At 47.2% G+C, this 27,251-nt stretch overlaps 1 protein-coding gene across 4 annotated transcripts; it reads left to right on the plus strand.

Annotated features, from left to right (window-relative positions):
* Window positions 1-1,277: 1,277 nt before the first annotated feature.
* LOC133381897 (zinc finger protein 91-like) lies at window positions 1,278-25,710 on the plus strand. 4 transcript variants are annotated; one of them, XM_061621465.1, is made up of 6 exons: window positions 1,278-1,367; window positions 6,554-6,628; window positions 7,149-7,229; window positions 7,804-7,893; window positions 9,016-9,096; window positions 19,244-25,710. In XM_061621465.1, exons 5-6 carry the CDS (start codon window positions 9,060-9,062, stop codon window positions 21,721-21,723), a joined length of 2,517 nt encoding a protein of 838 aa, XP_061477449.1. In that variant the 5' UTR covers window positions 1,278-1,367; window positions 6,554-6,628; window positions 7,149-7,229; window positions 7,804-7,893; window positions 9,016-9,059; the 3' UTR covers window positions 21,724-25,710. The 4 variants fall into 4 exon arrangements, with proteins under 4 accessions (XP_061477449.1, XP_061477448.1, XP_061477450.1 ...); XM_061621464.1 differs by lacking the exon at window positions 1,278-1,367 and adding an exon at window positions 3,265-3,375; XM_061621467.1 differs by lacking the exon at window positions 1,278-1,367 and adding an exon at window positions 3,396-3,724.
* Window positions 25,711-27,251: the final 1,541 nt, after the last annotated feature.

Below are 27,251 nucleotides of genomic sequence, written 5' to 3' on the forward strand. Positions count from 1 at the left end.
AAGCTGTCCCTGGCCACATCCACACCAGGCCTTTATTTCACTTTGGACAGTCATGGCTTCTCCAAAAGAATCCTGGGAAGTGTAGTTAGTGAAGGGTGTTGAGAGTTGAAAGGTGTCTCCTCTCTCTCAGACAATTGAAGGAGGGAAGAGAGGAAAGGGCAGAAGGAGGAGGGGCAGGTAAGCTTCCCTAAAGACGTAACAGCCTAGCGATGGAAGGAAGTCAGTCAGAGCATCTCAGGTAAAGGTAATCCAGCCTCTCCATCTGGAGGACCCCAACTCTATCGCCCTTCTGGAGCATAAGCAAAAGAACAAAACAGGAGTTGCTCTGGCCCCGCTTAAAAAAAATGGGAGTGGATGCAGAGTATGGAGATATTGTGGGGGAAATGACTGAAGAGAGGTCTGCATCTATAACCCGTTTGTGTCTTGTCCTGGCTGTGGAGGAAGGAGCACTCGCTCTGTGTCTGTGTGTGTGTGTGTGAGAGAGAGAGAGAGAGAGAGAGACCATATGAATTTTTCCTACATGTAACACAAATCCTGATCCAAGTAAAGAGCATTTGCTATTTCCAGTTGCCCCACCCACTCTGAGATCTGCTCTCTCTCTCTCCCCCACCCTCCCTCATCTCACCACTTTGGAGGCAAGGGCTACTGGTCCTCCTCGTGACGCTGTGTCTGCCTTCCTCCCCATTCCAGAATCCCGGCCAAGAAAAATCTCCTACCTGGGAGACCAGGGTTCGAATCCCCACACAGCCATGAAGCCCACTGGGTGACCTTGGGCCAGTCACTGCCTCTCAGCCTCAGAGGGAGGCGATGGGAAGCCCCCTCTGAATACTGCTTGCCATGAAAACCCTCTTCATGGCGTAGCCCTGAGTGGGGATTGACTGGCAGGCCAGCCCTTTCCCTTGCATTCCCTCACAACAGTTCACAGTCGGTCAGGTTGAACTCAGGAGCCGCAGTTCTAAAGGAAAGATCTCTAGCTGACGGCACAGTTCGCTTTTTCCAGTTTTCAGGTCTACTTTTCTGTTGATGGCTGTTGTTCGTTGTCTGAATCAGTATCAACGACGGAAGGAAGTCAGTCAGAGCATCACAGTTAAAGGCCATCAAGCCTATCCTAACAAGAAGCCCCCCCCCCCCCCGCAAACCTAGGAAGAGCGGAGAATCACAGAAAAATCTCAGTTTTGCCCCTTCACTTAACCAGTGCCTGAAAGGGACATTTGCCGGACTCCCTTGCCTGGCCACCGAAGGCGCTGCCTCGCATTAGAGCCCCATTGGACCCCCATGGGAGGGGAGGGGCTTGGGCAGGAGTTTCTCCCGGGGCTGTGAGGAGCAAGTCCCTATCTGGAGTCTGCTGCAGGGCCACTATCCTGGAGGTAAGTAGTGACTTAGGATCAGGTAGATACTTTAGCTAAAACTTGGGTGCTCCACTAGCGAGTAAAATCTAGAAGAGAAAAAGAAATACGGAGGAAGCAGGAGCCAAAGGAAGGGCCCTCCCGTGAAGATTAGGGTTAGGGTTAGATTCAAACCAGAGCTGAACCAGGCAATTGCAGAAACTCCTGAAAATGAAGTGTCTGAACCTGAAGTGGAGGATGATGAAGGATGTGCTACTCGCGACGAGAGTGCTTCTGTGCACGTTCAAAAAGCATTGCCGCCGCCACGCCAGCTTATTGAGCGACCAGGAGACGCTGTACCTGGTGAAGCTGCCCATCCCGGCCGAGCTTCAAGCTGCTGTTGAAGGACAGATTATCTTGAGGCCTGTAAAGAATCTTGTTTTAAAACAACAACAACACAATGTTAATATTTTGTTATTTAAATTTCTGTGTACTGTATTCTTTTTTGATGTGTATTTTGGATTTGTGTGGTTTTTGTGTGAGTGAGCCGCCTTGAGGGCCTTTTAGCCAAAAGGCAGCATAGAAATAGAATTAATGAACAAAATAAATAAATAGCCCAGAGCAGAGTTTGGAGTGGTCACCGCAAATTACATATATTCCCCTATTAGCTCTTCATTATTTTAGCTGGGAAAGACTGGCATCTCATGGAATTCCTGGGGTGTATGATTTGTCCTGGCCCAGAGCAGATTTTGGGGTGGGCACCCCCAGTTACTTATTTTTGTCTGTCTCTTTTCTTTTTTACATCGATGCCTTTATCCATGCCCTGCGCCTAGCAGAAGCTCTGGGCCAGGCGGGGTGCACTGGCATCACGTAGAGGACATCCTCCCCTTTCCTGGGGTGTATGATTTGTCCTGGCCCAGAGCAGATTTTGGGGTGGGCACCCCCAGTTACTTATTTTTGTCTGTCTCTTTTCTTTTTTACATCAATGCCTTTATCCATGCCCTGCGCCTAGCAGAAGCTCTGGGCCAGGCGGGGTGCACTGGCATCACGTAGAGGACCTCCTCCCCTTTCCTGGGGTGTATGATTTGTCCTGGCCCAGAGCAGATTTTGGGGTGGGCACCCCCAGTTACTTATTTTTTCCTGTCTCTTTTTCTCTATCTTTTTTTTACATCGATGCCTTTATCCATGCCCTGTGCCCAGCAGAAGCTCTGGGCCAGGCGGGGTGCACTGGCATCACGTAGAGGACATCCTCCCCTTTCCTGGGGTGTATGATTTGTCCTGGCCCAGAGCAGATTTTGGGGTGGGCACCCCCAGTTACTTATTTTTTCCTGTCTCTTTTTCTCTATCTTTTTTTTACATTGATGCCTTTATCCATGCCCTGCGCCCAGCAGAAGCTCTGGGCCAGGCGGGGTGCACTGGCATCTCGTAGAGGACATCCTCCCCTTTCCTGGGGTGTATGATTTGTCCTGGCCCAGAGCAGATTTTGGGGTGGGCACCCCCAGTTACTTATTTTATATGAATTCATGACATCATTACGTGTTTATGATACTATCAGACTCTGGAGGATGTTGATTGCATAAATGTATTGTTATTCCTGACGGGGAGAGTCCCCCGATCACAGCAATATATCATACAGGCTACTCCAACATATCTTCTGGCGTTCAGAGACATCCTAACTTTGGCCTGAAGTTGCTGAAGCTGTCAATTTTCTCCGTTTTCAGCGTTTTGAACTTTCAGGCAAATAAGGAACTGGGAGCGAAATCCAGAGGCCTGACGTGGCAGGAACCTCCGCGCCTGCGCTCTGGATTTGCACCAGGGGCAGAGCCTGCGAGAAGTTTGCCCAGAGCGCGCCTGGCATTCAGTCCTCCAGCGGGGAAAGGATCTGCGCTCTGCTTCCTAGAGAGGCAGGATGTGGTCATGCAAATGGGAGGGAGGGAGGCAGACAATAGCGAAGCAAACAGGCTTGATTAATTTCCTAAGAGGAGGAGGAGGAGGAGGAAGGCTGGATCGTGGCCAATCGCAAGAGAAAGGAAGACGTGCAGCAGTGGGGGTGAGGAAGGGTCAGGAGTTTGCCTTTGGGGGGCGGAAAGAGGGGGAGAGCCTCCCCCCACATCTCCCCCGGAATCCATGGGGGGCAGTCGCATGCATGCAACCTAGGGGCAACATTGGGGGCCGAAGAGCTGCAGCGCTTCCATTGCACGAAGATCCTCTTTGAAGCGCCCTCTGCCCCAGGAGTGGGGGTGGGAAGAGACGCCCTGGTGCAGAGGAGACCCCCGGGTGCCGGGGCTGAGAAAGCCGGCCTACCTCGCTGGGCTGCTGTGTGAGGACAAAAGGGGAGCAGGAGCAGGTGTTCCCCTCCCCCCAAAAGCCTTGGAGAAGAAAGCAGATAAAAAAAAAGAGTAAGCAAGCGAATAAGTAAGCAATATTTTCCCCACATCCAAACGGGGGCTGTTTTATTGCCCATTCTGTCCACAGTGGGTTTCTGTGAGCCCATTTCTGCACTGCGGTAGTTCCTGGGAGGAAACACGCTTTTCGTAGAATGATAGAGTTGGGAGGGGCCTGTAAGACCATCCAGTCGAATCCCCAGCTCAGTGCTTACCCTCTCCCCCAAATGAACTTTGTCTCTTCTTGGGATCTTCTCAAACCTCCCCCCCTTTTAGATTCTCTCTCTCTCTCTCTCTCTCTCTCTCTCTCTCTCTCTCTCTCTCTCACACACACACACACACACACACACACACACACACACACACACACACACACACAAACGTTAGGACAATCATCTCCTTGCCTTCCTGACCTTACAACATTGTTGCTGCTGCTGAAGGTTGGGGAGGGGGAGATCAACCTACATTTCCCACTCTGGGGCCTTTGGAGGAAGGTGTGAATAAACATGTGTGGCCAGCAAATAAGCTCATCTGAGTCATCCAAACTGCAGCCCTGCAAGGTAGGCAAGAGTGGTGTCAGCCTCCCGCTTTGCACCTCAGCTGCTGACTTTACAGAAGAGGCCAGTTTTATTTCACTATAAATTAAATGATCAGAAAGTCATTTACTTGAGGAACTTCGTGGAAACAGAGGAAGGTGCCTTATATTGACTTGGTCCACATAGCTCAGTATTATCTGCACTGACTGGCAGCTGCTGTCCTGGGTTTCAAGCAGGGAGCCTTTCCCAGCCCTGCCTGGAGATGCTGCTGAGAATTGAACCCGGGACTTTTTGCATGCAAGGCAGATGTCCTTCACCTAAATGGCCGTGTTGAGAAGTTCTGGATTTGATCCTAAAGTTTTACTCATTTGGGGAATGGGCCCAGGTAAATGCCCTTTCTGCTTATGGCGTTTACAGCCCTCCAGTCTCAAAACCAGCTGTGGGAACCCTTTCTGGGACTGTGGGCCAGATCCTTACTGGACCCTCCCCTCAGGATCCAACTTTGACATGTGGGAGGAGTGCTTTGAGTGCTGTGAGTGATTGAAGCACACCCTGTTGCCCTTCCCCTTTCAAGCTGGATGCAATGGTCTGTGCCGAAGCGGCCGTTTCTTGAGCAGAGGGCATGTTCTTCCAGGGTCTGGTGACCTTTGAGGAAGAGGAGGAGGAGGCAGCAGCTGTGCATTTCACGGAGGAGGAGTGGATCTCCTGGATCCGGGCCAAAGCGCTCCGCACAGGGAAGCCATGGAGGAGAATTATGAGATTGGAGCCTCTTTCAGTAAGGAGACACGTTTTCTTAACTGATAGATGTTGAAGGCCATTTGTGCCAATGATGCATGGAGTGGAAACTCAGTTTCTCACTAGGGATTCTGGGAGCTGTAGTCCAAACTCCACAGTGGGAATTGCTGCTCCCTTGGAGCTTGGCAGAGTCCTCTCCCTCTCCCTCCCTCTGCCCAGTGTTTGCCTTTGGGGCCTAGGCACCCCTGTGCTTAGTCTGTGAGCAGGACTGGTGCCTGCCTGGATCCTAACCTCATGCATCGGAGTCGAAGTCCTTGCCAGTTCTCAAGACAGCCCTAGCGCAGTTTCTGCAAGAATGTTGCTGCATTCCGCATATTGTTGTGCGTTTCAGTTGAGGAAGATTCTCTGGAGAAGCTCTCCATATAGATGCCACTGAAGAAGACTTGCTTCAAGTCGAAATGTGTTTGGCAAATTATTTGAGATATGTTGTGCATTTTATCCTTGCATTTTATGTTTCTGTATTAGTACGCCTCTGCCTTTTATTGCTGTCTTGTCATTGGGAGTGTATGTACATCTTGTCTACAGAGCTAGCAGTTCACTCTGTGTGGTAAATTGCAGGTGCATTAGAAATTGGACATTATTCTGTACTCAGCCATAGAATATATTTTCCATCATTCCTTTCTACATATATTTTTCGGAATCATACCATGACTTAGACCTTCACTTTATGTGCTTTTGCATATTTTGTCTAATTCAGCATCTGCATGGTTGGTACCAGAGATGGATTATGGGGGGTAGGGGGTGGGGGGAGAAACACTCTCTCTGACAAATTTCTCACTCCCCCACCCACCACCCCCATTGCTGGAGCCCTTTCGATATGCAAATTATAACTGAATCATAAACTGGAAGTAAAAATTAAGCTCCAATCCCAAACATGCTTGCATCAGAGTTGATTCCTCAAAATCAATAGGACGTTTTTCAGAGAATATGCATTTAGGAAGGGAACATTTATTTATAAGCAACACACCATCATTTCCCTTCCAGAGATCCAAACCATATACTCTGGCCCTTTTCTGTCTCTTCCCGACGCCAGCATTGATATTTGTATCATATACATTCTCAAGCTACGACACTGAAAAGCTTATGGGAGCATTTCTGGCTACACGAATATCTTGCGGTGGCTTCACTCTTAATCTGCATGGAGAAAGCTTTCCTCCAGAAGTGTAAATGTGAAGCGCAGCCCTGCTCCCTTTTGGAAGAGGAAGAGGAGGGTGAAGCTCTCAGGGCTGGTTTTCACTCTCTTTGTGGCGAGATGATGTTGTCCAAATGAAAACAGATGGGTTGGCTGAGTTCCACCCTGTCCTCCCCAACAGGCAGTTCAGGTGGGGCGTCATATCCAGTGAGCGCATGTTCCCAAGTGCCAGGCTGACCCTGCTGGGACCACACGGCCCTGTCCTCTTCAGGGAGTTAACATGTCCCAAACAATCCCTCCTCTTAGCTACAAATGGCTTGACTTGGAATGGCTGAATATCTTGTGGTCAAAAGTAACTAGTCCTGTCTGTTTCCTTGGAAGAATCGGAGCTGAATTCCTGTTTGGAAGACGGAGAGGATCTTATTCAGGTTCCCAAAGAGGAGGAGACCTCAGCAGGTCGGTGCTTAGCTGTGCTGTGGGGCCCCTTTTGGTCTGGGAATTGAAGCTTTTTTCTGTTCCTGAGTAATATCATCCAGGGGAGAGTCACCCATCAGGCGGTGAGTTCTCCTGGTGGACATCTGGGATGGTTTTAAAAGGGGCTAAGGAAAATGGCTTCATCCCCAGTCTGTGTCTGTTGGAATTACTTTTTAAGATGTTTTTGTTTTAATATATTGTAAAGCCCGTTTTTAATGATGTGTTTGAGAGTGTTTTTAGTGTTTTCGCTTGCCACCCTGGGCTCCTACTGGGAGGAAGGGCGGGATATAGATCTAAATAAATAAATAAATGCATGGAAGAGAAGGCTCTCAAGGGCCACCAGTCCTGATGTTTATGGGCCACCTCCGGAATTACGGGAAGAGCAGCAGGAGATGGGCTCTTGCCTTTCTTAGCTTTGTGGTTGTAGAAATGGTTTGATATGGAATCCCTGACTTTTTATGTTGTGGTTAAAAGTAACTCATCTTGTCTGTTTCCTTGAAAGAATGAGACCTCGCTTCCTGTAAGGAAGAAGGAGAAAGTCTATTTATCCAGGTCATCAAAGAAGAGGAGGAGACCTCAGCAGGTTGGTGCTTAGCTGTGCTGTGGAGCCTCTTTTGGTCTGGGGATGGAAGCATTTTTCTGTTCCTGAGTAATGTCATCCAGGGGAGAGTCGCCCATCAGGCGGTGAGTTCTCCTGGTGGACATCTCGGATGGCTTCAAAAAGGAAGCTGGATAGATGCGTGGAAGAGAAGGCTCTCAAGGGCTATAAGTCATGATGGCTGTAGCCTTCTGACCTTGTTTTTTTTTTTAAGATGTTTTGTTTTAAAGGTGATTTCGTTGCTTCATCATTTTTTTGCCCCCCTGGATTCCCTTTGGAGGGAAGGACAGGATATAAATTTTATTAGTATTATTAGGACTGATTGTGGGATTCCCATACACATCGATTCAGGCCCTGTGGAGATGCAGAGCTAGATAGGCCTTTGGTTTGATCAAGCTCATCTCATGCTGTAAAGAGGAAGGTTGGCTGTCAGGTGGAAGTTCCCCTTCCGTCCACTGAGAGATTCCCCAAATTAAAATATGTGGCTTGGCTTCCAGACCCTGACAGTCTGAAGGAGACCCAGCTAGTACCGAAAGTAACTTGTGTGTTTCCTTGAAAGAGCTAGGCCTCATTTCCTGTTGGGAAAGAGGAGAAGAAGAAGATCCACTTATCCAGGGTCTCAAAGAAGAGGAGGCGGAGACATCAGCAGGTAGTGTTGTGGGGCCCTTTGTGGAACTGAAGATTCCCCACCCACCCCTCTTGTTCCTGAATAATGTCATCCAGGGCAGGCTAACCCATTAGGCTACGAGTTCTTCTCATGGTTTTTCCCTTTCCATTCCTCTGCCACCTAAAAATCTCACCACATCTCATTCCTCGGAGTTTCTCTTCATCCACAGACCTTCGGTTGTGAAGGATGAAATGGTCCCATCCCACCCAGGATTCTGGGCAGGGCTGTGGACCATTGATCTTAAGAAGAGGCGCAATGGCTTTGCCAGCTCTTGGATTTTATTTCCTTGAAGCCCAAAGTAAAAGCGAGGCCATCCATGCTCTGCAAGAGGGTCCCCATCTCACAGTCATGCAGCTGAGATCTTGCGAGGCTGCACCTGCCTGAAGCCAAATTCAGCATTAATTGTAAAAATGAGCCCCTCTGAACAAAAGTGGACCTTGCTTCTCATTAAGCCCTGCATCAAAGGGAGCTAGAAGCTTCTCAGCACAGATATTATCTGGCAAAGCTACACAGCTCAGGTTTTGCACAGGTTTTTATATGAACCCTTTTTAAACCCAAGACACATTCTACAGCATATTTATTGGTTTATTTAAAAATGTATAGCTCACTTTTCAAGGAAGGCAATGGTAAACCACCTCTGAATACCGCTTAACATGAAACCCTATTCATAGGGTCGCCATAAGTCGGGATCGAGTTGAAAGCAGTCCATTTCCATTTCCTTTTTGAGGAACTTCTTCCACACAGCAGCTGACAATTTCCAATAAAAGCCAAACTTCACAGGAAAAATAATATCTATATAGAAAACAGAATAAAAGACCTAATAAGGATTATAAAAACAGTAATTAAGAATTCTTGGCGGGGGGACAAAAAGCTTCCAACAAACTTGGAAAGCGTACCAACATCTGGGCTTGTTTCACTTCAAAGGGAAGAGAACTCCAAAGAACTGGCTCCACAGTACTCAAGGCACATGGCCCGAGTTGCGTGCTGTTGGCACCCCTTTGCTCTCGTTCAAAATGTTTTGAGCGTTCAGATTTGATTTGGAATTCCCAAATACTTTGTGGTCAAAAATAACTAATCTTGCCTGATTTCCTTTTTTTTTTAAAGAACCAGACCTCATTTCCTGTTGGGAAGAAGGAGAAGATCCAGTGATGCAGGAACCCAAAGAAGAGGAGGAGACCTCAACAGGTAGATTTATTTATTTCTTATTTAATTTATGTCCCGCCCTTCCTCCAATAAGGAGCCCACATGCTTAGCTGTATCGTGGGCCCTTTGAGGAGCTGAAGATTCTCCCCCCTCGCCCACCCCATTCCTGTGTAATATCATCCGAACAGACGGACCCATCAGGGCACAGTTTCTCCTGGCCGCTTTTCCCTCCCTTCTCCTCTTCATCCAACATCTCACAATATTTCCCTCCTCGGAGTTTCTCTACAGCAGCAGACCTTTGGTTGTGAAGGCTGAAATGGTCCTGTGGGGCAGGAGGGTGGACTCGAGGCACTGTTCTGGGTCAGATCACTCTAGCTGTCTGTCCTTGGGGTTCAGAAAAGCAAAAGGGGACTTTATTTTATTTTTAATCGGATTTCACAATGGAAACCAAACTCTTGGCAGGGGCTGCAGGTCCTTGGTTCAGAGGACAGGGATTTGTTTACTCCTTCAAAAGCCTCCATGAGAAATGGAATCCCTTTGGCTCTGTAAGGACTAGTGAGAAAATTGGCCAGCTGCCAAAGCTGTTTACATTGATTGCCAGAATTTAACACACCCACGAGCCCAAAAAGTTTATTTAAAGAAGAAAATACAGAATAAAGGATATCTGTTTCAAAGGGGGTGGATAGGAGAAATCCACAACAGTAGGGCCCCGCTTCTCGGTGCACCACTTTTTGGCATTCCGTTAATACGGCGCCAGTGGGGTGATCAGCTGGAGGGGGGCTGGAGCTCCCTGCACTGCAACTGAACGTGTTGATCAGCTCACTACAGCTGATCTTCTCCTCTTCTGGTGCAGTCAGTGGGTTAGGTTCCAAACCCTCGTGCTACAGCTGATCCACTTTTCGGTGGTTTTTGCTTTCTGGTGGGGGTCTGGAACCTAACATGCTATTTCAGTGGGGCCCTACTGTATATCCCAATGATTTTAAAAAGCTGCCTGACTGCCAGCAATTCCCAACAATACATTTTGATTCTACAATTGCAATCCTATGTATAATTAACTTAGGAGTAAGTTCCACAAGGTTCTTTCTTCTGAGTAATCATGCAGAAATCCAACTTGCAAAATGGAGCCCTTGTTCAACAAGGACTGTTTTAAGTCTGTTGAAATGCATCCTGTATTTATTTATTTAACAAAATCTATATACTGCTTACTCGACAGAAAGCCTCTAAGTGGTTCACAAAGAACAATTTAAAATATGCATTTTAGAAAGGAGAAATTAAAAGAGAAATCTAACAGGTAAAGCAAACTGGGTTTAGGCTTACCTAAGCTGTTCCCTCAAAAACTTTTTTTAAAAATGTGCATGGCGTTTTTATTTTTAATGTGGAGAAGGGTCACCGGCTAGAAAAGGGCTTCCCCCCTCCCCTCCCTCTCCATGTGAAGCAGCCGAGGAGCTTCAGCCACTTTGCTCTTTAAGGGTTAACCAGTGAGGACAAACCCAAAGGGAAGAGCCCAAAGGAGGGACTTCCCCTTCCCGCCCCACCTCTCTGCAAGAAATGCAGGGGGAGCCTCGAAACAAAGGTATGCAATTGGGGCAGAGGGGAGGGTGGGTGAGGGCGAGGGCACCCCTGAAGCGCCCCTCCCAGCAGACCCTCCAGATCGGAGGCTGCAGCTCTGCCTCGTCCCATCTGCCTCTCCCCTGAGATCACCTGGCTGTGTTGGGGCCAGATCGAAGCATCCCTCGGAACATTTGTGGTTCTGGTGATGAATTTCAGGGCCTTCAGCTTGTCCTCTGGTTCAGTTGTGATAGTTGAATAGTGAAGCTCTTCTTTCAGTGCCTTCAGTGTGCCTGTTGCACTGTGTGTATTTCTGTGTGCTTAATTTCGTTTAAAGCAACACAACAGCAGCATAGTAACAGCAGATGTTGAAATGCGAGTGTGCCAGCATGTGTGTGCCTTTAATCAGGCGCACCACCGCGTTTTGTACCAGTTGCAGCTTCCGGACCATTTTCAAGGGAAGCCCCACGTAGAGCGCATTACAGTAGTCTAGGCGAGAGGAGACCAGGGCATGTACCACCGATGGGATCAGATGATTGGGAAGGTAGGGGCATAGCCTCCGTATCAGATGCAGTTAATACAGTGCTGCCCGGCTCACAGCCGAAACTTGAGCTTCCATAGACACTTGGGAGTCAAGAATGACCCCGAGGCTACAGACCTGGTCTTTTAGGGGCAATTGTACCCCATTGAGGACCAGGTCCAAACCCCCTAACCTTCCCTTGTCTCCCACAAACAGTACCTCGGTTTTGTCAGCGAGGGAGTTGTGGTCCAACAACATCTGCAGGCACACTGGTTGGGAATGGCTGGTCTAGATAGGTCGATTCATCCAGGAAAACTTGGAGCTGAGCAGCCACTACCCTCTCAATCACCTTGCCAAGAAAGGGGAGAGTAGAGACTGGGCGGAAGTTGTTAAGATCTGCAGGGTCTAACGAAGGCTTTTTTTGCAAAGGTCTTATCACAGCCTTCTTCAACAATGTTGGCATAGAACCTTCCCTTAAGCAGTGGCGTCACTAGGGAGGGTGCGGGGGGGTGGACCGCACCGGGTGACACCTCCAGAGGGAGGTTATTCTCAGCTTTAATTAAAAAAAAAATTAAGTTTCTAGGTGGTCCGGTTCTCGAGATATACATAAAAACATCAGCCCACCCATTAAATCTTTTTTAAACTACTGTATAGCAGTTTGTAGCTTTAACCCCGCCCATTCAGGATTGCAGCCAATCAGTGAAGTGTTTGTTTGACCCGTGGCAGTGTTTAGTAAACCTCATTGCAAGGACAGAAAATGGTCCGTCCCCCCCCCGTTTATTTGAAAATCTCATAAATTGGGTAAGTATATATATTTCAGTTTTTTCCCCTCTTGTGTGTAGGAGTCAGATCCTGGGCAGTGTTTTGAAAACCTTCGCAATACCTGCTTTTGTGGGGGTAAAAGCATTGCTAATCCCATATCTCCAGAGTAAATCTCATTGAATTCAATAGGATTTACTTTTGAGTAGACAAGGTTATGAATGTGCTGAAAATCAATGGGACTTTGGAGTGAATGTAAAAAAGTTGGCTACTGTGAGAACAGGATGCTGGACTAGATGGGCCACTGGCCTCATCCAGCAGGCTCTTCTTATGTTCTTATGTTCTTAGAATGTGTTTGTGTTCTCTTTCTGTCCTTCCTCCTCCAGTCCTATTTTAAAGCAAGTAGGCAGGGCTTACTTAGGTATTACAGTTTTTATTCTGTAGGAAACGAATACTGATTTTTCTGCAATGACCAACTGGTTTGACAATAAACTATTATATGGGCTGTATGTATTTATACATCTGCAGTGTGTGTGTGTTGTCTTTCCAACGACCCTGTGAGGTAGGGTTGGAAACCAAGGCAGCTCACAACAAGAAATAAAGCCATTTAAAATCCAAGAACCATAAAGCAAGAATAAACCGTTGGAAAACAGCCTAAAGAGGCATGATTCTGAATTTTGAATTGGGTGAATGAAGTTTATTTATTTATTATTTGATTTATATCCCGCCCTTCCTCCCAGTAGGAGCTCAGGGCGGCAAACAAAAGCACTAAAAGCACTTTAAAACATCATAAAAACAGACTTTAAAATATATTAAAACATCTTTGAAAATATTTTTAAAAGCTTTAAAAAAACATCTTTTTTTTAAAAAAAAGAAAAGGCTTAAAAACATATTAAAAAGCAATTCCAACCCAGACTCAGTCTTGGATAAGGTCTCAACTGAAAAGAACAAGTTGAAAGAACAAGTTCCTTATCACTTGAGGCTGTAGTTCTCTGCACACTTCCCAGTTTGAGTAAGCCCCATTGAATACATTGGGATTTGCTTCTGAGTAAAGAAACATTGGATTGCACTCTAAATATATTTACAGATTGTGTAATTCATAGACATATTTGAGAGTCATGTTGATATAAATATCTCTTCATCCTGTGTCCCAATAAGTATTTGATTTCACACTATGGTTGTAGATGCTTTCTTCCTCTACATTTTAAGTGTGCCCTTCTTCCTGGGGGTGGTCATGGTTCTCCGTTGTTTTCATCCTGAGGGGAGGATAGGCTGAGAGATGGTGAATAGCACATTTCAGGTCTCTTCACCTCCCCCCCTTTTTAATTTGTATTTATTTTATATTTCTCCAATATCTTCCCCTGGCTGTTTTTATGTATTTTAAATATTTTCAGATTAAATCAATAGGAAATCATAATTGTGAACCTCCCTAAAAGCAATTTACCTTTCCTTATGTTTGGCAAAGTGATGGTGCGAAGGCCTGCTGGTAGAACAAGAGACCATGTTTGAGGCATGTTATAAGGTGTTTGAGGACTTTGTCACACATTACTTTTTGAGACCTGCAGATTCATGTTGGAAAGAAGAGGTGCACGTATTGAATGGTGGCTTGGGTGCTGTTTTTTCAGTCTACGCTGCATGCGTAGCGAAGGTGATTCATCATCTGGCAGCTAGCTTCATAACGTGAGAATGAAAAACATTTGGATCACCATTCACTTGTTTACTTTTCTCACTATTGAGACCACTTCATATATTACTTTTTCATACACAGAAATTTAATCTTTGTATAGGAAAAAGTATTTTGTAAAATGTGAAGGACAGTGGCTGCCCAGTCAGTATAGCCACTGTACAAGATCTACTCAGCCACTGTAATTACCTGTTTGTTTTGAGTGCCCTTTTGTCTGGGTCTTGGTTCAGGTGTGTATCCAACTTTGATGTGCTTATGGAAGGGGTGTGCAAGTAGTCCCCCCCCCAAGTGTGGAGGCTTGGACAAACTTTGTGTTATGGAAAACCAAAGTCTGTGTGAAAGTACATATTTGGAAATGCCATCAGTGTAATCCTAAACACACTTAATAAATAATATCGAACTTGCACATCACAAAATATATTACGGTCATGTCCATAAGCACCAGGAGGGTAGTCACCCAGGGGGTCTTAGTCCCTCTGCTTTTTTGGGAGCAGGGTCCCTATGTCTCCAAGCATCCTAAAGTCAGCATGAAAAGGGAGTGTGTTAGTCACTGAAAAGAGACTTCTAATATGCTTGCTTGCCTTTCCTGCTGAAAGGAGGTGAGTCAGCCACTGAGAAGACTCTTCTCAGTTGCTAACGCTCTCCACTTTCATGCTGATTGGCTCCTAGAGATGTTTGTTGTTGTGAGAGAGTGCATTAACAAAGATCTCATTCTTAATCCAGGAGCAAAAAAGGGTGTACGTGGCTGTAACTATCATGAAGGGACCCTGCAGCTCTGAATTTTCTACTAAACAACTGATAAATACCTATGTAACTTTGTGTCTGGAGACTTATGATTAAGAATCACTTTCCATAATTGTAAGGAGGTATGTCCACACGCATGCATCCCAGGCACCTAAATGAGGGGTGGGAGCAGCATAGGGACATGAGCAGGTGTCTTATTCCAGGGGTTCCCAAACCTTGGTTCTACATAGACCCCTTGAAAATGGCTGAGGGTCTGAAAGTATCTGAAAATTTACTATGGGCATATGCAAGATAATTAACTCCCATTAGTGATAAGAGCAAGAATTTGGGCTGTGCGTATGATATTGTAATTTTAATTTTGCTAGTTGTTTATGTCACTACTATTGCCATTACATTCAGTGATATACGGGAATTACGATTTGCGAGTAACATTGGTACAAAAGACATTACTAAGGATTCTGTATGGTCTGGTACGGGAGGAGGTCCATGGGGGTGACACCATGAGTTACCGCACCGGGTGACACCAACCCTAGTGATGTCACTGCTGCTAGGCAGACACAAACTGCAAAGGCTGATTCCTCTGGAGAGGGAGGAGAAAATGTCTGGGTGGCGGGTGGGGGCATAAGGAGATCCCGGTCTCTGGAGTTGTGGGCGGGAAGCGTGAGCAGCGTAGCTGGGATTGGAGGAACTGAAGGCAGCCGAAGTTTCCCAGCTCCATTGATAAGCACTCTTTGAGTACGATTCTGGAGCCAACTGTGCTTTACCTTGCCCCTTTTGAGTGTTGATATGAAGGAACTATTTTGCTGCTGTAAGTGTGCACCTCTTTTATTCTTTCAATAAGTGATTTCTATTGACCAGTGTGCGTTCATTCAGGAGAGGGTTGGGTTTGAACCGGTACCTTGGTCACTGACCACAACTAACCATGTGTGTGTCCTGCCACATTGGTCCAGATGATATTAGAGACAGCCCCATGGTTGTGATGGCAGCTGTGAAGCCCTGAGCTGGACCTGTGAGTCTAACCTCAGCATGTATGTTGAAGTCACCCAAGACCATCACCCTGGGGAACCGCAACACCAACGCCAAGACCAGCTCCACCAGCTCAGGGAGGGAGACTGTTGGGCAGCGGGGCGGCCGGTACACCACCAGAATCCCCACTCTGTCTCCCTGACCCAACGCCAGGCACACACACTCACTGCTGGAGGTGTTAGGGACAGGGTACCTGGCAGGGGAGATAGATTCCCTGCAGACAATTATTATTATTAATATTTATTAGTCACTTTTTCCAAAATGGAACTCAAAGCAACTTACAAAAAAAGACAATTGTGCTCAAAATGGCTTATAAGAGCAAACAACAATTACAAAAACAGTTTCATAATAAAACAATAACAGATGTCACAGCAAACACAAAACCCTTTTCAATACTAGAAGTATAACATGACATTCTTTAGCAGGCCACATTGTACCTCTTGGCAATATGGCAAAAATAAGAGGAAGTTAAGACCGTTCCAGCTTTGCTCCTAGAAACACACAGTCTCACTCCTGCAGCCACTTCTTACAAGCCCTCCAAAGGCCGGAGGTAGTGGGGTAGCTCGAAACGCCGCATTCATGGTTTTATGCACGGTAGCTCAGACAAGTCCCATCATCTTCCAGAGAACTTGCCACGTTGATAAGATTGCAACCTCAACCCCCTTCTTAATACCGCTGTTAAAGGCACGGGGATATAGGATATTATAGAGTTGGAAAAGGTTCAGAAGAGGGCAACCAGAATGATCAAGGGGATGGAGCGACTCCCTTACGAGGAAAGGTTGCAGCATTTGGGGCTTTTTAGTTTGGAGAAGAGGCGGGTCAGAGAAGACATGATAGAAGTGTATAAAATTATGCATGGCATTGAGAAAGTGGATGGAGAAAAGTTCTTCTCCCTCTCTCATAATACTAGAACTCGTGGAAATTCAAAGAAGCTGAATGTTGGAAGATTCAGGACAGACAAAAGGAAGTACTTCTTTACTCAGCGCATAGTTAAACTATGGAATTTGCTCCCACAAGATGCAGTAATGGCCACCAGCTTGGATGGCTTTAAAAGAAGATTAGACAAATTCATGGAGGACAGGGCTATCAATGGCTACTAGCCATGATGGCTGTGCTGTGCCACCCTAGTCAGAGGCAGCATGCTTCTGAAAACCAGTTGCCGGAAGCCTCAGGAGGGGAGAGTGTTCTTGCACTCGGGTCCTGCTTGCGGGCTTCCCCCAGGCACCTGGTTGGCCACTGTGAGAACAGGATGCTGGACTAGATGGGCCACTGGCCTGATCCAGCAGGCTCTTCTTATGTTCTTATGAGAATACGGCTTTTGCAGGGGCTTGTTTCCGTTGGCTCCGTACTTCTCCCAGAGCCACCGCTCTTGGCTGCTGTGACGGCGGCCCGGGCTCTCCCTGGGTCTCAGCGGCGTCATGGCTGAGGGTGCAGTAGTAGGGCTGTGTAAGTGCGCAAGCTGGGTCAGGGGAAGCAGCATCACGGGGGCGACAGCCTGACTGACTACAGCCCCATTTTCACCCCCATTTTAAAATCTAAGCTGAAGGACCAAGGACAAAAGCAGGGGCTGGGTGGAGAGCACCAGTTCCTTAACTGCAGCAGTTCTCCCCTCACAACAAGAGGAGACCTTTATGCCAATCCTAGGAGTTTGTGCTCATGCCAAGATTAGACAACGTGTCCTGCTGTCTTCATCCTTAAATGGCTCCCACTGTGGGGAGCAAATAAAAATCACTGGTAGCTTGCTGAGCTGCTGGGAGGGATGTTCTGCTGTTCTGAACATGAGAGGCCCTTCATAGGTCGACTTCAAGGCCTTAAATTATGCAACATTTCCAAGCATCATCTCAGTTATAGATGCACGCAACAGCAGGAGTTCAGAGTTATCCACCATTTATCCCATAAAATCTTTGTTCAAATAAAAATATTTTAAAACTCCAAAGAGAATGCATGGTGAGATGGTGACAATTGCGACCCCACCTCCCCATCCCCTGGATCTAGGCTGCTGGAGTGCCACAAAACCTGGTGGGCAGAGCTGGGAGAGACCTACTCCGCCTTGGTCATTTAGCCAGGTTTCGGTAATACAAGCAAGGTCAGCGCATTCATCCAGGATTAAGTTCTGAATGAAAGTGGTTTCCTTAGTCACTGACCTTGCATTCATCAGCAGGACAGTAAGATCCAGGGAGTTCCCCGCATAGCAACCAGTGTCTGGATGGTTGGAAGGGGGACCGGAAGGGATGCAAGCATGAACGTGTCTTACATCCCTTCCCCTGAAATGGCCAGTCCGCCTCCCACTGCAATTATGTCCCCTGCCCAATAGTACTTCAATGGCAGGCCCCCGCCTACTCCTACCGCGGCACATGTTCAAAGAAACCTGACACTGAAGTGGGGGGATCCTTGGCTAGATCTGATGGCGAACCAATCGGTTTCTCCATATTCTGACCCTACAGTAGCCTCTCGTGCAGAGTATAGGTTGCACATCAGGACAATCAGATGCTGTGGCACCCCCATTTCTTTTAAAGCATTCCATAGTTTTTCATAATCTACACAGTCAAAGGCTTTGCTATAATCTATAAAGCACAGTGTGATTTCCTTCTGAAATTCCTTGCTCCGTTCCATTATCCAATGTATGTTTGCAATACGATCTGTGGTACCTCTTCCCTTTGTAAAACCAGCTTGGACATCTGGCACTTCTCTCTCCATACATGGTAAGAGCCTTTACTTTACTTGCATGGCATATTAAGGCAATAGTTCAGAAATTACTGCATTCCCTGGGATCCCCTTTCTTTGGCGTTGGGATATATATTGAACACTTCCAGTCTGTGGGCCATTGTTTAGTTTTCCATATTGGTTGCCTGGGGATTTTTTCCTAGAGTTCTTCAGTGTATTGCTTCCATCTTCCTTTTATTTTATCTCAGTCTGTCAGTTTGTTCCCCTGTGGATTATTCAACATCCCTATTTTTGGTCTAAATTGTCCTTTAATTTCTTCCTGTACTTCTGCATAAAATCTCTCAATTTCCTCTTCATCTGTGTTTGCAATTGCAGATAGACAGATGATAGTTATGTTAATAGGTTTCCCATTAAATCTCATTGATATCACTCACTCAGACTGTGCATTATAGCTCCTAATTGCTTTTGCTACATCACTTCTCACTATTAGAGCAACCCTGTTTCTTCTTAATTTCTCATTTCCTGCATAAAATATTTTGTAGTTGCCTGATTGGAAATGTCCCCTTCCTGTCCATTTTAATTCACTCACACCAACTATTGTAATGTTGATGCGTCCATTTCTTGCTTGACAATTTCTAACTTTCCCTTGTTCATGTTTCTCACATTCCATGTTCCTGTTGTGTACGTCATGCAACTCCGGACTCTCCTTTCGCATCTGTGCGCATCAGCCTCTGGGCTTCCTTTGGGCTTTGACCCAGCTGCGTCATTAGTCACAGCGCTACTCGTACTTGTCCTTTGTTCTTCCCCAGTAGCTCACAGAGTGCCATCTGTCCTGGGAGTAGCATCTTCCAGCACTATCTCATTGTGCAGCTAACAGGGGGCTAATATTTTGGGAGGGAGGGGATGCAAACTGCACTCTGGGCAGTGGAAATGGCCATGTTCCTGTCAGACAGGATCCATCCTAGGTTTGTACATTCCAGCTGTGCATAAGTACTGGGCTGTCCACCTTAAATGGAGGAATAAGAGAGCAGATTTTCATTAGAATTCTCTCTGTGTGTGTCTCTTTTCACAACCTGTTACCAAGCAACTACTGCTAAACTAACTCCGTACAAGGCCTCAAGCTTTGACAGGTAAACTCTGATATCAACAGAGCTCCCAGAAATATGTTTTCATAAATAGGAATCATAATATATTCACAGGATTTCTCCACAGCATTTTATCTCCTTTCCTTTCCTTTCCATCAGGATACATGTGGGGGGTCAAGGCTGAGGGAGAACCATCTGAAGTATCACTGGGAAAAGCTGAGGAGCAGATGCAGGAGCAGAAACTGAGGAGTCAAGATGGAGCAAAGAGACAAGAGGAGCGACAGACGCACACAGGGGACAAACCTCATTCATGCTTGGAGTGTGGAAAGAGCTTCAGTGACAATAGCAACTTTATGTCGCATCAAAGAATTCACACATGGGAAGAACCTCATACATGCTTGGAGTGTGGAAAGAGCTTCAGTCAGAGTGGCCAACTTACTTCGCATCAAAGATGTCACACCGGGGATAAACCTTATAAATGCTTGGAGTGTGGAAAGAGCTTCAGGTGGAGTAGCAACCTTACTTCGCATCAAAGAACTCACACAGGGGACAAACCTTATCAATGTGTGGAGTGTGGAAAAAGCTTCAGTGAGAGATGCGCCCTTATGGTGCATCAAAGAACCCACACAGGGGACAAACCTTATAAATGTGTGGAGTGTGGAAAGAGCTTCAGTCGGAGTGACCACCTTACTTCGCATCACAGAACTCACACAGGGGACAAACCTTATAAATGCTTGGAGTGTGGAAAGAACTTCAGTCGGAGTGACAGCCTTACTTCGCATCAAAGATGTCACACTGGCGACAAACCTTATAAATGCTTGGAGTGTGGAAAGAGCTTCAGGTGGAGTAGCCACCTTACTTCGCATCAAAGAACTCACACAGGAGACAAACGTTACAAATGCTTGGAGTGTGGAAAGACCTTCAGTCAGAGTGGCCAACTTACTTCGCATCAAAGATGTCACACCGGGGATAAACCTTATAAATGCTTGGAGTGTGGAAAGAGCTTCAGGTGGAGTAGCAACCTTACTTCGCATCAAAGAACTCACACAGGGGACAAACCTTATCAATGCATGGAGTGTGGAAAAAGCTTCAGTCAGAGTGGCCAACTTACTTCGCATCAAAGATGTCACACTGGCGACAAACCTTATAAATGCTTGGAGTGTGGCAAGAGCTTCAGTCGGAGTGGCCAACTTACTTCACATCAAAGATGTCACACTGGCGACAAACCTTATAAATGCTTGGAGTGTGGAAAGAACTTCAGTCAGAGTAGCCAACTTACTTCGCATCACAAAACCCACACAGGGGACAAACCTTATAAATGCTTGGAGTGTGGAAAAGGCTTCAGTAACAATAGGAATGTTACTTTGCATCAAAGAATTCACACAGGGGACAAACCTTATAAATGTTTGGAGTGTGGAAAGGGCTTCAGTCGGAGTTACCACCTTACAGTGCATCAAAGAACTCACACAGGTGACAAACCTCATAAATGCTTGGAGTGTGGAAAGACCTTCAGTCAGAGTAGCCACCTTACTTGTCATCAAAGAACTCACACCGGCGATAAACCTTATAAATGCTTGGAGTGTGGAAAGGGCTTCAGTAACAATAGGAATGTTACTTTGCATCAAAGAATTCACACAGGGGACAAACCTTATAAATGCTTGGAGTGTGGCAAGAGCTTCAGTTACAGTAGCACCCTTACTTCTCATCAAAAATGTCACACCGGGGACAAAGCTTATAGATGCTTGGAGTGTGGAAAGAGCTTCAGGTGGAGTTGCAGCCTTACTTCACATCAAAGAACTCACAGAGGGAACAAACCTCATAAATGCTTGGAGTGTGGAAAGAGCTTCAGGTGGAGTAGCAACCTTATGGTGCATCAAAGAACTCACACAGGGGACAAACTTTATAAATGCGTGGAGTGTGGAAAAAGCTTCAGTGAGAGATGCGCCCTTATGGTGCATCAAAGAACTCACACAGGGGACAAACCTTATCAATGCGTGGAGTGTGGAAAAAGCTTCAGTCAGAGTAGCCACCTTACTTCTCATCAAAGAACTCACACTGGTGACAAACCTCATAAATGCTTGGAGTGTGGAAAGACCTTTAGTCAGAGTTTCCAACTTACTTTGCATCAAAGATGTCACACCGGGGATAAACCTTATAAATGCTTGAAGTGTGGAAAGAGCTTCAGGTGGAGTAGCAACCTTACTTCTCATCAAAGAACTCACACAGGGGACAAACCTTATCAATGCTTGGAGTGTGGAAAGAGCTTCAGTGACAGTAGTGCCTTTAGTAAACATAAAAGAACTCACACAGGTGACAAACCTCATAAATGCTTGGAGTGTGGAAAGGCTTTCAGTCAGAGTAGCCACCTTACTTCTCATCAAAGAACTCACACTGGCGACAAACCTTATAAATGCTTGGAGTGTGGAAAGAGCTTCAGTAACAATAGGAGTGTTACTTTGCATCAAAGAATTCACACAGGGGACAAACCTTATAAATGCTTGGAGTGTGGAAAGAGCTTCAGTGACAGTAGCACCCTTACTTCACATCAAAGAACTCACAGAGGGAACAAACCTTATAAATGCTTGGAGTTGTCATGGCCCCATCAGAGGACTCCTCAGATGAGGACGACTTGGGAGTAACAGCAGCAGACCCAGAAGCAGCAGACCCAGAAGGAGACACGGAGGAGACTCCTGAGAATCCAGCTCCTTCTCCCCCTCAGCTGCAGAGCACCCCAGATACAGCAAAGGCCCTGCAGCCAGACGCAGACAGTGAACAGGATACTCCTCCCTCACCTGCAGAACGTAGACAGCAGGTGAGGCAGAAGAGAGGCAGGCCTGTCCCCTTAAGGCCAAAACGCTGAGGGCTCACACCTGCTGTCAAACCTGCTCCTTATAAGGCACACCTTCACTTCGGCTTGTTGCTGACTGCAACGTCAGGCGTGGCTTCGTGTATTCCTAGTTTCCTTGCAACCTCTTTTGGACTGACCCCTTGGCACTTGATCCCGGACCTCTACTGACCTCGCTTCTGGACTCCTGACTCGGCAAGTACGCTTTGGACAGGCCTGGCCCTTATCAGCTTCCCTCCTCCTAGACCTGGCAGATTTACAGCCAGACTGCCGGCTAAGTGCTTTGCTTCCCTGCCAACCACCCAGGAATTTCCAGCCCTCATCAGGACTGCTGATGCAGTGTAGAGCTGACAGGAGTGTGGAAAAAGCTTCAGTCAAAGTAGCCATCTTATGGTGCATCAAAGAACTCACACAGGACAAACCTTATCAGTGCTTGGAGTGTGGAAAGAGCTTCTTTTAGAATAGCAATCTTACTTTGCATCACGAAACTCACACTGGGGACAAACCTTATCAATGCTTCGAGTGTGGAAAAAGCTTCAGATGGAGTAGCGCCCTTACTTCGCATCAAAGAATTCACACAGGGGACAAACCTCATAAATGCTTGGAGTGTGGAAAGCGCTTCAGTGAGCGATGTGCCCTTACTTTGCATCACAGAACTCATACAGGGGACACATGTTATCAATGTTTGGAGTGTGGAAAGAGCTTCTGTCAGAGTGGCCAGCTTGCTTCGCATCACAAAACTCACACCGGGGACAAACAATTCTAACACAGATGCAGACTGGGATAGGTCTCAACCTGAAAGGCTTGTTGAAAGAGGAAAGTCTTCAAAAGGCATCAAAAAGATAGCAGAGATGGCGCCTGTCTAATATTTAAGCGGAGGGAATTCCACAGGGTAGGTGCCGCTACACTAAACGTCCATTTCCTATATTGTGGAGAACAAACCACCTCGGCCTCCATTGCGTCTGCTGGGAGCCGTCCAGCGGAACTGTTTCGAGTGGTTAGGGGGCTTTTAAGTTCCAGCCCCCGTGAGGGTAATTCTGACCACTCAGCAGACCGCTGTCAAGAATTTGCACGGCACTTTGCGGACAAAGTCGCTCAGATTCGCTGTGACTTGGACGCTAAAATGGATACAGTCTCTGAGGATGTAACTTCGGTGTCTGTTTGTCCAATTAAAATGGATTTTTGCCTGAGGATGTGGACAAGATCCTTGGTGTGTACTGGACCCTTGCCCTTCCTGGCTCATTAGAAGTACCAGAGGGGGACTGGTCGATTGGGTCAGGGGAGTAGTTAATGCCTCTCTACAACAAGGCAGAATTCCATCATGCTTAAAGGAGGCAGTTATAAGACCACTGCTGAAAAAGCCCTCCCTGGATCCCTCTTTACTAGGTAACTACCGGCCAGTCTCCAATATTCCATTTTTAAGCAAGATAATAGAGCGTGTGGTGGTCGCCCAACTCCAGAGATTCCTGGATGATACGGATTATCTGGATCCATTTCAATCTGGTTTCAGGCCTGGCTATGGGACAGAGACGGCTTTGGTCGCCTTGGTGGATGACCTACGCCGAGAACTGGACAGGGAGAGTGTGTCTCTGCTGGTTCTTCTGGACCTCTCAGCGGCTTTCGATACGATCGATCATGGTATCCTTCTGGGCCGCCTTGCCGAGATGGGACTTGGGGGCACTGTGTTACCGTGGCTCCAATCCTTCCTGGAGGACTGAACCCAGAAGGTGGTATTTAACATCTACATGACACCGCTGGGAAAGGTTGTCCGGGGTTTGGGGGTTCGGTGCCATCAGTATGCTGATGACACTCAACTCTATTTCTCTCTTCCACCTGAAGCCAAGGAAGCCGTACAGACCCTAAACCAGTGTCTGGCATCAGTGATGGACTGGATGAGGGCAAACAAGTTGAGATTAAATCCTGACAAAACAGAGGTACTCCTGGTCAGTCGGAGGGCAGATCAGGGAATAGGGATTCAACCGGTGCTGGATGGGGTCGCACTCCCCCTGAAGTCTCAGGTTCGCAGTTTGGGTGTACTCCTGGACTCAGCTTTGAATTTGGAGGCCCAGATTGCTACTGTATCCAGGAGCGCGTTTGCCCAATTAAAACTGGTGTGCCAGCTGCACCCGTTCTTGGAGCTACCTGATCTGACTAGGGTGATGCATGCCTTGGTTACATCCCGCTTAGACTACTTTAATGCGTTCTACGTGGGGCTGCCTTTGAAGACTGTTCGGAAACTTAAATTGGTACAAAGAGCTGCAGCCAGAGTGCTAACCGGGGCTGGTTACAGGGACCATATAACTCCCCTGTTACAACAGCTCCACTGGCTGCCAATTTGTTTCCGGTCACAATTCAAAGTGCTGGTTTTGACCTACAAAGCCCTATACGGCTCAGGTCCAGACTATTTGACAGATCGTATCTCCCTACATGAACCTGCCCGGGACTTGAGATGTTTAGGTGAGGCCCTTCTTGTGTTCCCCACACCTTCGCAAGCACATATGACGCGGACACTATATAGGGCCTTTTCTGTGGCCGCCCCTAGGCTGTGGAACTCCCTTCCGAGTGAGGTGTGATCAGCTCCCTCCTTGCTGTCTTTCCGGCGACCAGTAAAGACTGTTTTATTTCAACGGGCATTTGGGATAGAGAACGACCAGGATTAAGTGTCATAGGTTTGGTGATTACATTATATGATTTTATTATTTTAAATTGTCCGCTGTTTTTAACCTCTATTTTATGGTTTTAATTTTTCTCATAGTTTAGTTCTATTTTAATTGTATATTTCTGTATGTTTTAATGGTGTTGTTTTTAGTTGTAAGCCGCTCTGAGTCCTATTGGAAAAAGGGCGGGGTAGAAATAAAGTTTATTATTATTATTATTATTATCATTATCATCATCATCATCATCATCTGCAGGAGACCTTCACCTGCAGAGGGCAGTGATCGACTGGGTATATCAGGGTAAGATGGTCTTTCAGGTATCCTGGTCCCAAGCTGCATAAGGCTTTGTACAGCAAAACGAGAACCTTGAACTTGGCCCCATAGCAAATGGGCAGCCAGTGCAGTTCTTTCAGCAGCGGGGTGACATGTTGGCGATGCCCTGCCCCAGTGAGCAATCACACGGCCACATTTTGCACCAGCTGCAGCTTCCGGACCAACCTCAAGGGCAGCCCCACATAGAGCACATTACAGTAATCTAGCCTAGAGGTTACCAGTGCGTGGACAACAGTGTTCAGGCTATCCCGGTCCAGAAACGGCAGCAGGTGTCTCACCAGCCAAAGCTGGTAAAAGGCACTCCTAGCCAGAGAGGTCACCTGGTCCTCTAGTGACAAAAATGGATCCAGGAGCACCCCCAGACTACGGACCCACTCTTTCAGAGGGAGTACAACCCCATCCTAAACAGGCAACTGACCAGTTATCCAAACTCGGGAACCACCAACCCACAGTGCCTCCATCTTGCTAGGATTTAGACTCAGTTTATTGGCCCTCATCCAGCCCACCACCGAGTCCAGGCAGCGGTCCAGGGCTTGCACGGCCTCTCCCAATCCAGTTGTTACAGAGAAATAGAGCTGGGTATCATCAGCATACTAACACCTCACCCCAAATCTCCTGATGACCTCTCCCAAAGGCTTCATATAGATGTCAAACAGCATGGGGGACAAGATGGTACCCTGCAAAACCCCACAGCACAGCTGCCAGGGGGGCGAAAGACAGTCACCCAACGCTATCCTCTGAGAGCGACCTTGGAGATAGGATCGGAACCACTCTAAAACAATTCCACCAATACCCATCTCACCAAGTCGGCCCAGAAGGATACCATGGTCAATGGTTTCAAAAGCCACTGAGAGATCAAGTAAGAATAACAGGGTCGCACTCCCCCTGTCCTTCTCCCAATAAAGGTAATCCATCAGAGCGACCAAGGCCGATTCAGTCCCATAACCAGGCCTGAACCCAGACTGGGATGGGTCAAGATAATCTGTTCCATCCAAGAGTACTTGCAGTTGCTACGCCACAACCCTCTCAATCACCTTCCCTAAGAAGGGGGTATTTGCAACCGGTTGGTAGTCATGAAACAATGGGTCCAGGGTGGGCTTTTTCAGGAGTGGTCGGATCACTGCCTCTTTCAAGGTGCCCAGAACCACTCCCTCCCACAATAATGCGTTGACCACACCCTGGATCCACTCGGTCCAACCCCTCGGCAAGCTTTAATGAGCCAAGGAGGGCAAGGGTCAAGAGGACTCGTTGCTGGCCGCATCATCACAAGCACCTTGTCTATGTCATCAGGTCGCATCAACTGAAACCGTTCCCAAGAAGTTGCAGCAGATGTTGCACTGGACACTCATTGGGGACTACAGTAGATGTAGATGGGACATCAACAGAGGTGAGAAGCGTTACCTTCAAATTGCCTTGCAAACAATTCACCGTGGGCCTCCGAAGGGTCTAAAATTCCATTTCCTGGAGTTGATATCAACAGACTCCTGACAATACAGAAAAGCTCCACCGGACGGCTACTTGACGATGCGATGGAGGCACAGAAGTGGGCCTTCTTTGCTGCCCGCACTGCCACACAGTAGCGATCAGCCCGATCAGCCTCACAGCAAGTCTTTCACCACTTGTGCTCTAGCCGTTGTCTAGCCTGTTTTATTGCCCTCAGCTCACTGGTGTACCAAGGTGCAGACCGGGCTCCACAATGCTGGAGTGGGCGCTCGGAGGCAACCGTGTCAAGGACCCGATGCACCTCACTGTTCCACAGTGTGACAAGGGCTTCAATAGGATCACCTGCTCTATCTACTGGGAACTTCCCCAGGGCATTCAGGAATCCACTGGATTCCATTAGACTCCAGGGGCAGACCATCTTAATCTATCCACCACCCCTACATGGAAGGATCGGAGCCATAAGTCTAAACTTCACCAGGAAGTAATCTGACCATGACAATGGGGTGACATCCACCCCCCATCTCCAGACCACCCCTTCCTCCATCTGGAGCAAAAAATAAGTAGAGGGTGTGTCCTGCCCTATGTGTCAGGCCAGTAACAACTTGAGACAACCCATGGTTGTCATGGAGGCCATGAAGTCCCGAGCTGGAACACTAGAGGCAGCCTCAGCATGGTTGTTGAAATCACCCAGGACTATCGTTCTGGGCTGCTCCAACACCACAGCTGAGATGACCTCCACCAGCTCAGTCAGAGAAGCTGCTGGGCAGCAGGGTGGATGGTACACCAGCAGCAACCCTAGTTTACTGTCTCCTCAGCCCAACACTAGGTGCAGGCCCTCACAGCCAGCTCCAAGACAGAGTGGTTTCCTGGTGGCAGAGATGGAAGTTCT

Source organism: Rhineura floridana, chromosome 3 (assembly GCF_030035675.1).
Source record: "Rhineura floridana isolate rRhiFlo1 chromosome 3, rRhiFlo1.hap2, whole genome shotgun sequence".
Lineage (NCBI taxonomy): Eukaryota > Metazoa > Chordata > Lepidosauria > Squamata > Rhineuridae > Rhineura > Rhineura floridana.

Excerpts from the sequence above, each read along its gene's own strand:
- LOC133381897 (XM_061621465.1), top strand. The coding sequence starts at position 9,060 with ATGCAGGAACCCAAAGAAGAGGAGGAGACCTCAACAG. Across the intron at positions 9,097-19,243 it reads AGAGGAGGAGACCTCAACAG|GATACATGTGGGGGGTCAAG; the intron begins GTAGATTTATTT and ends CCTTTCCATCAG.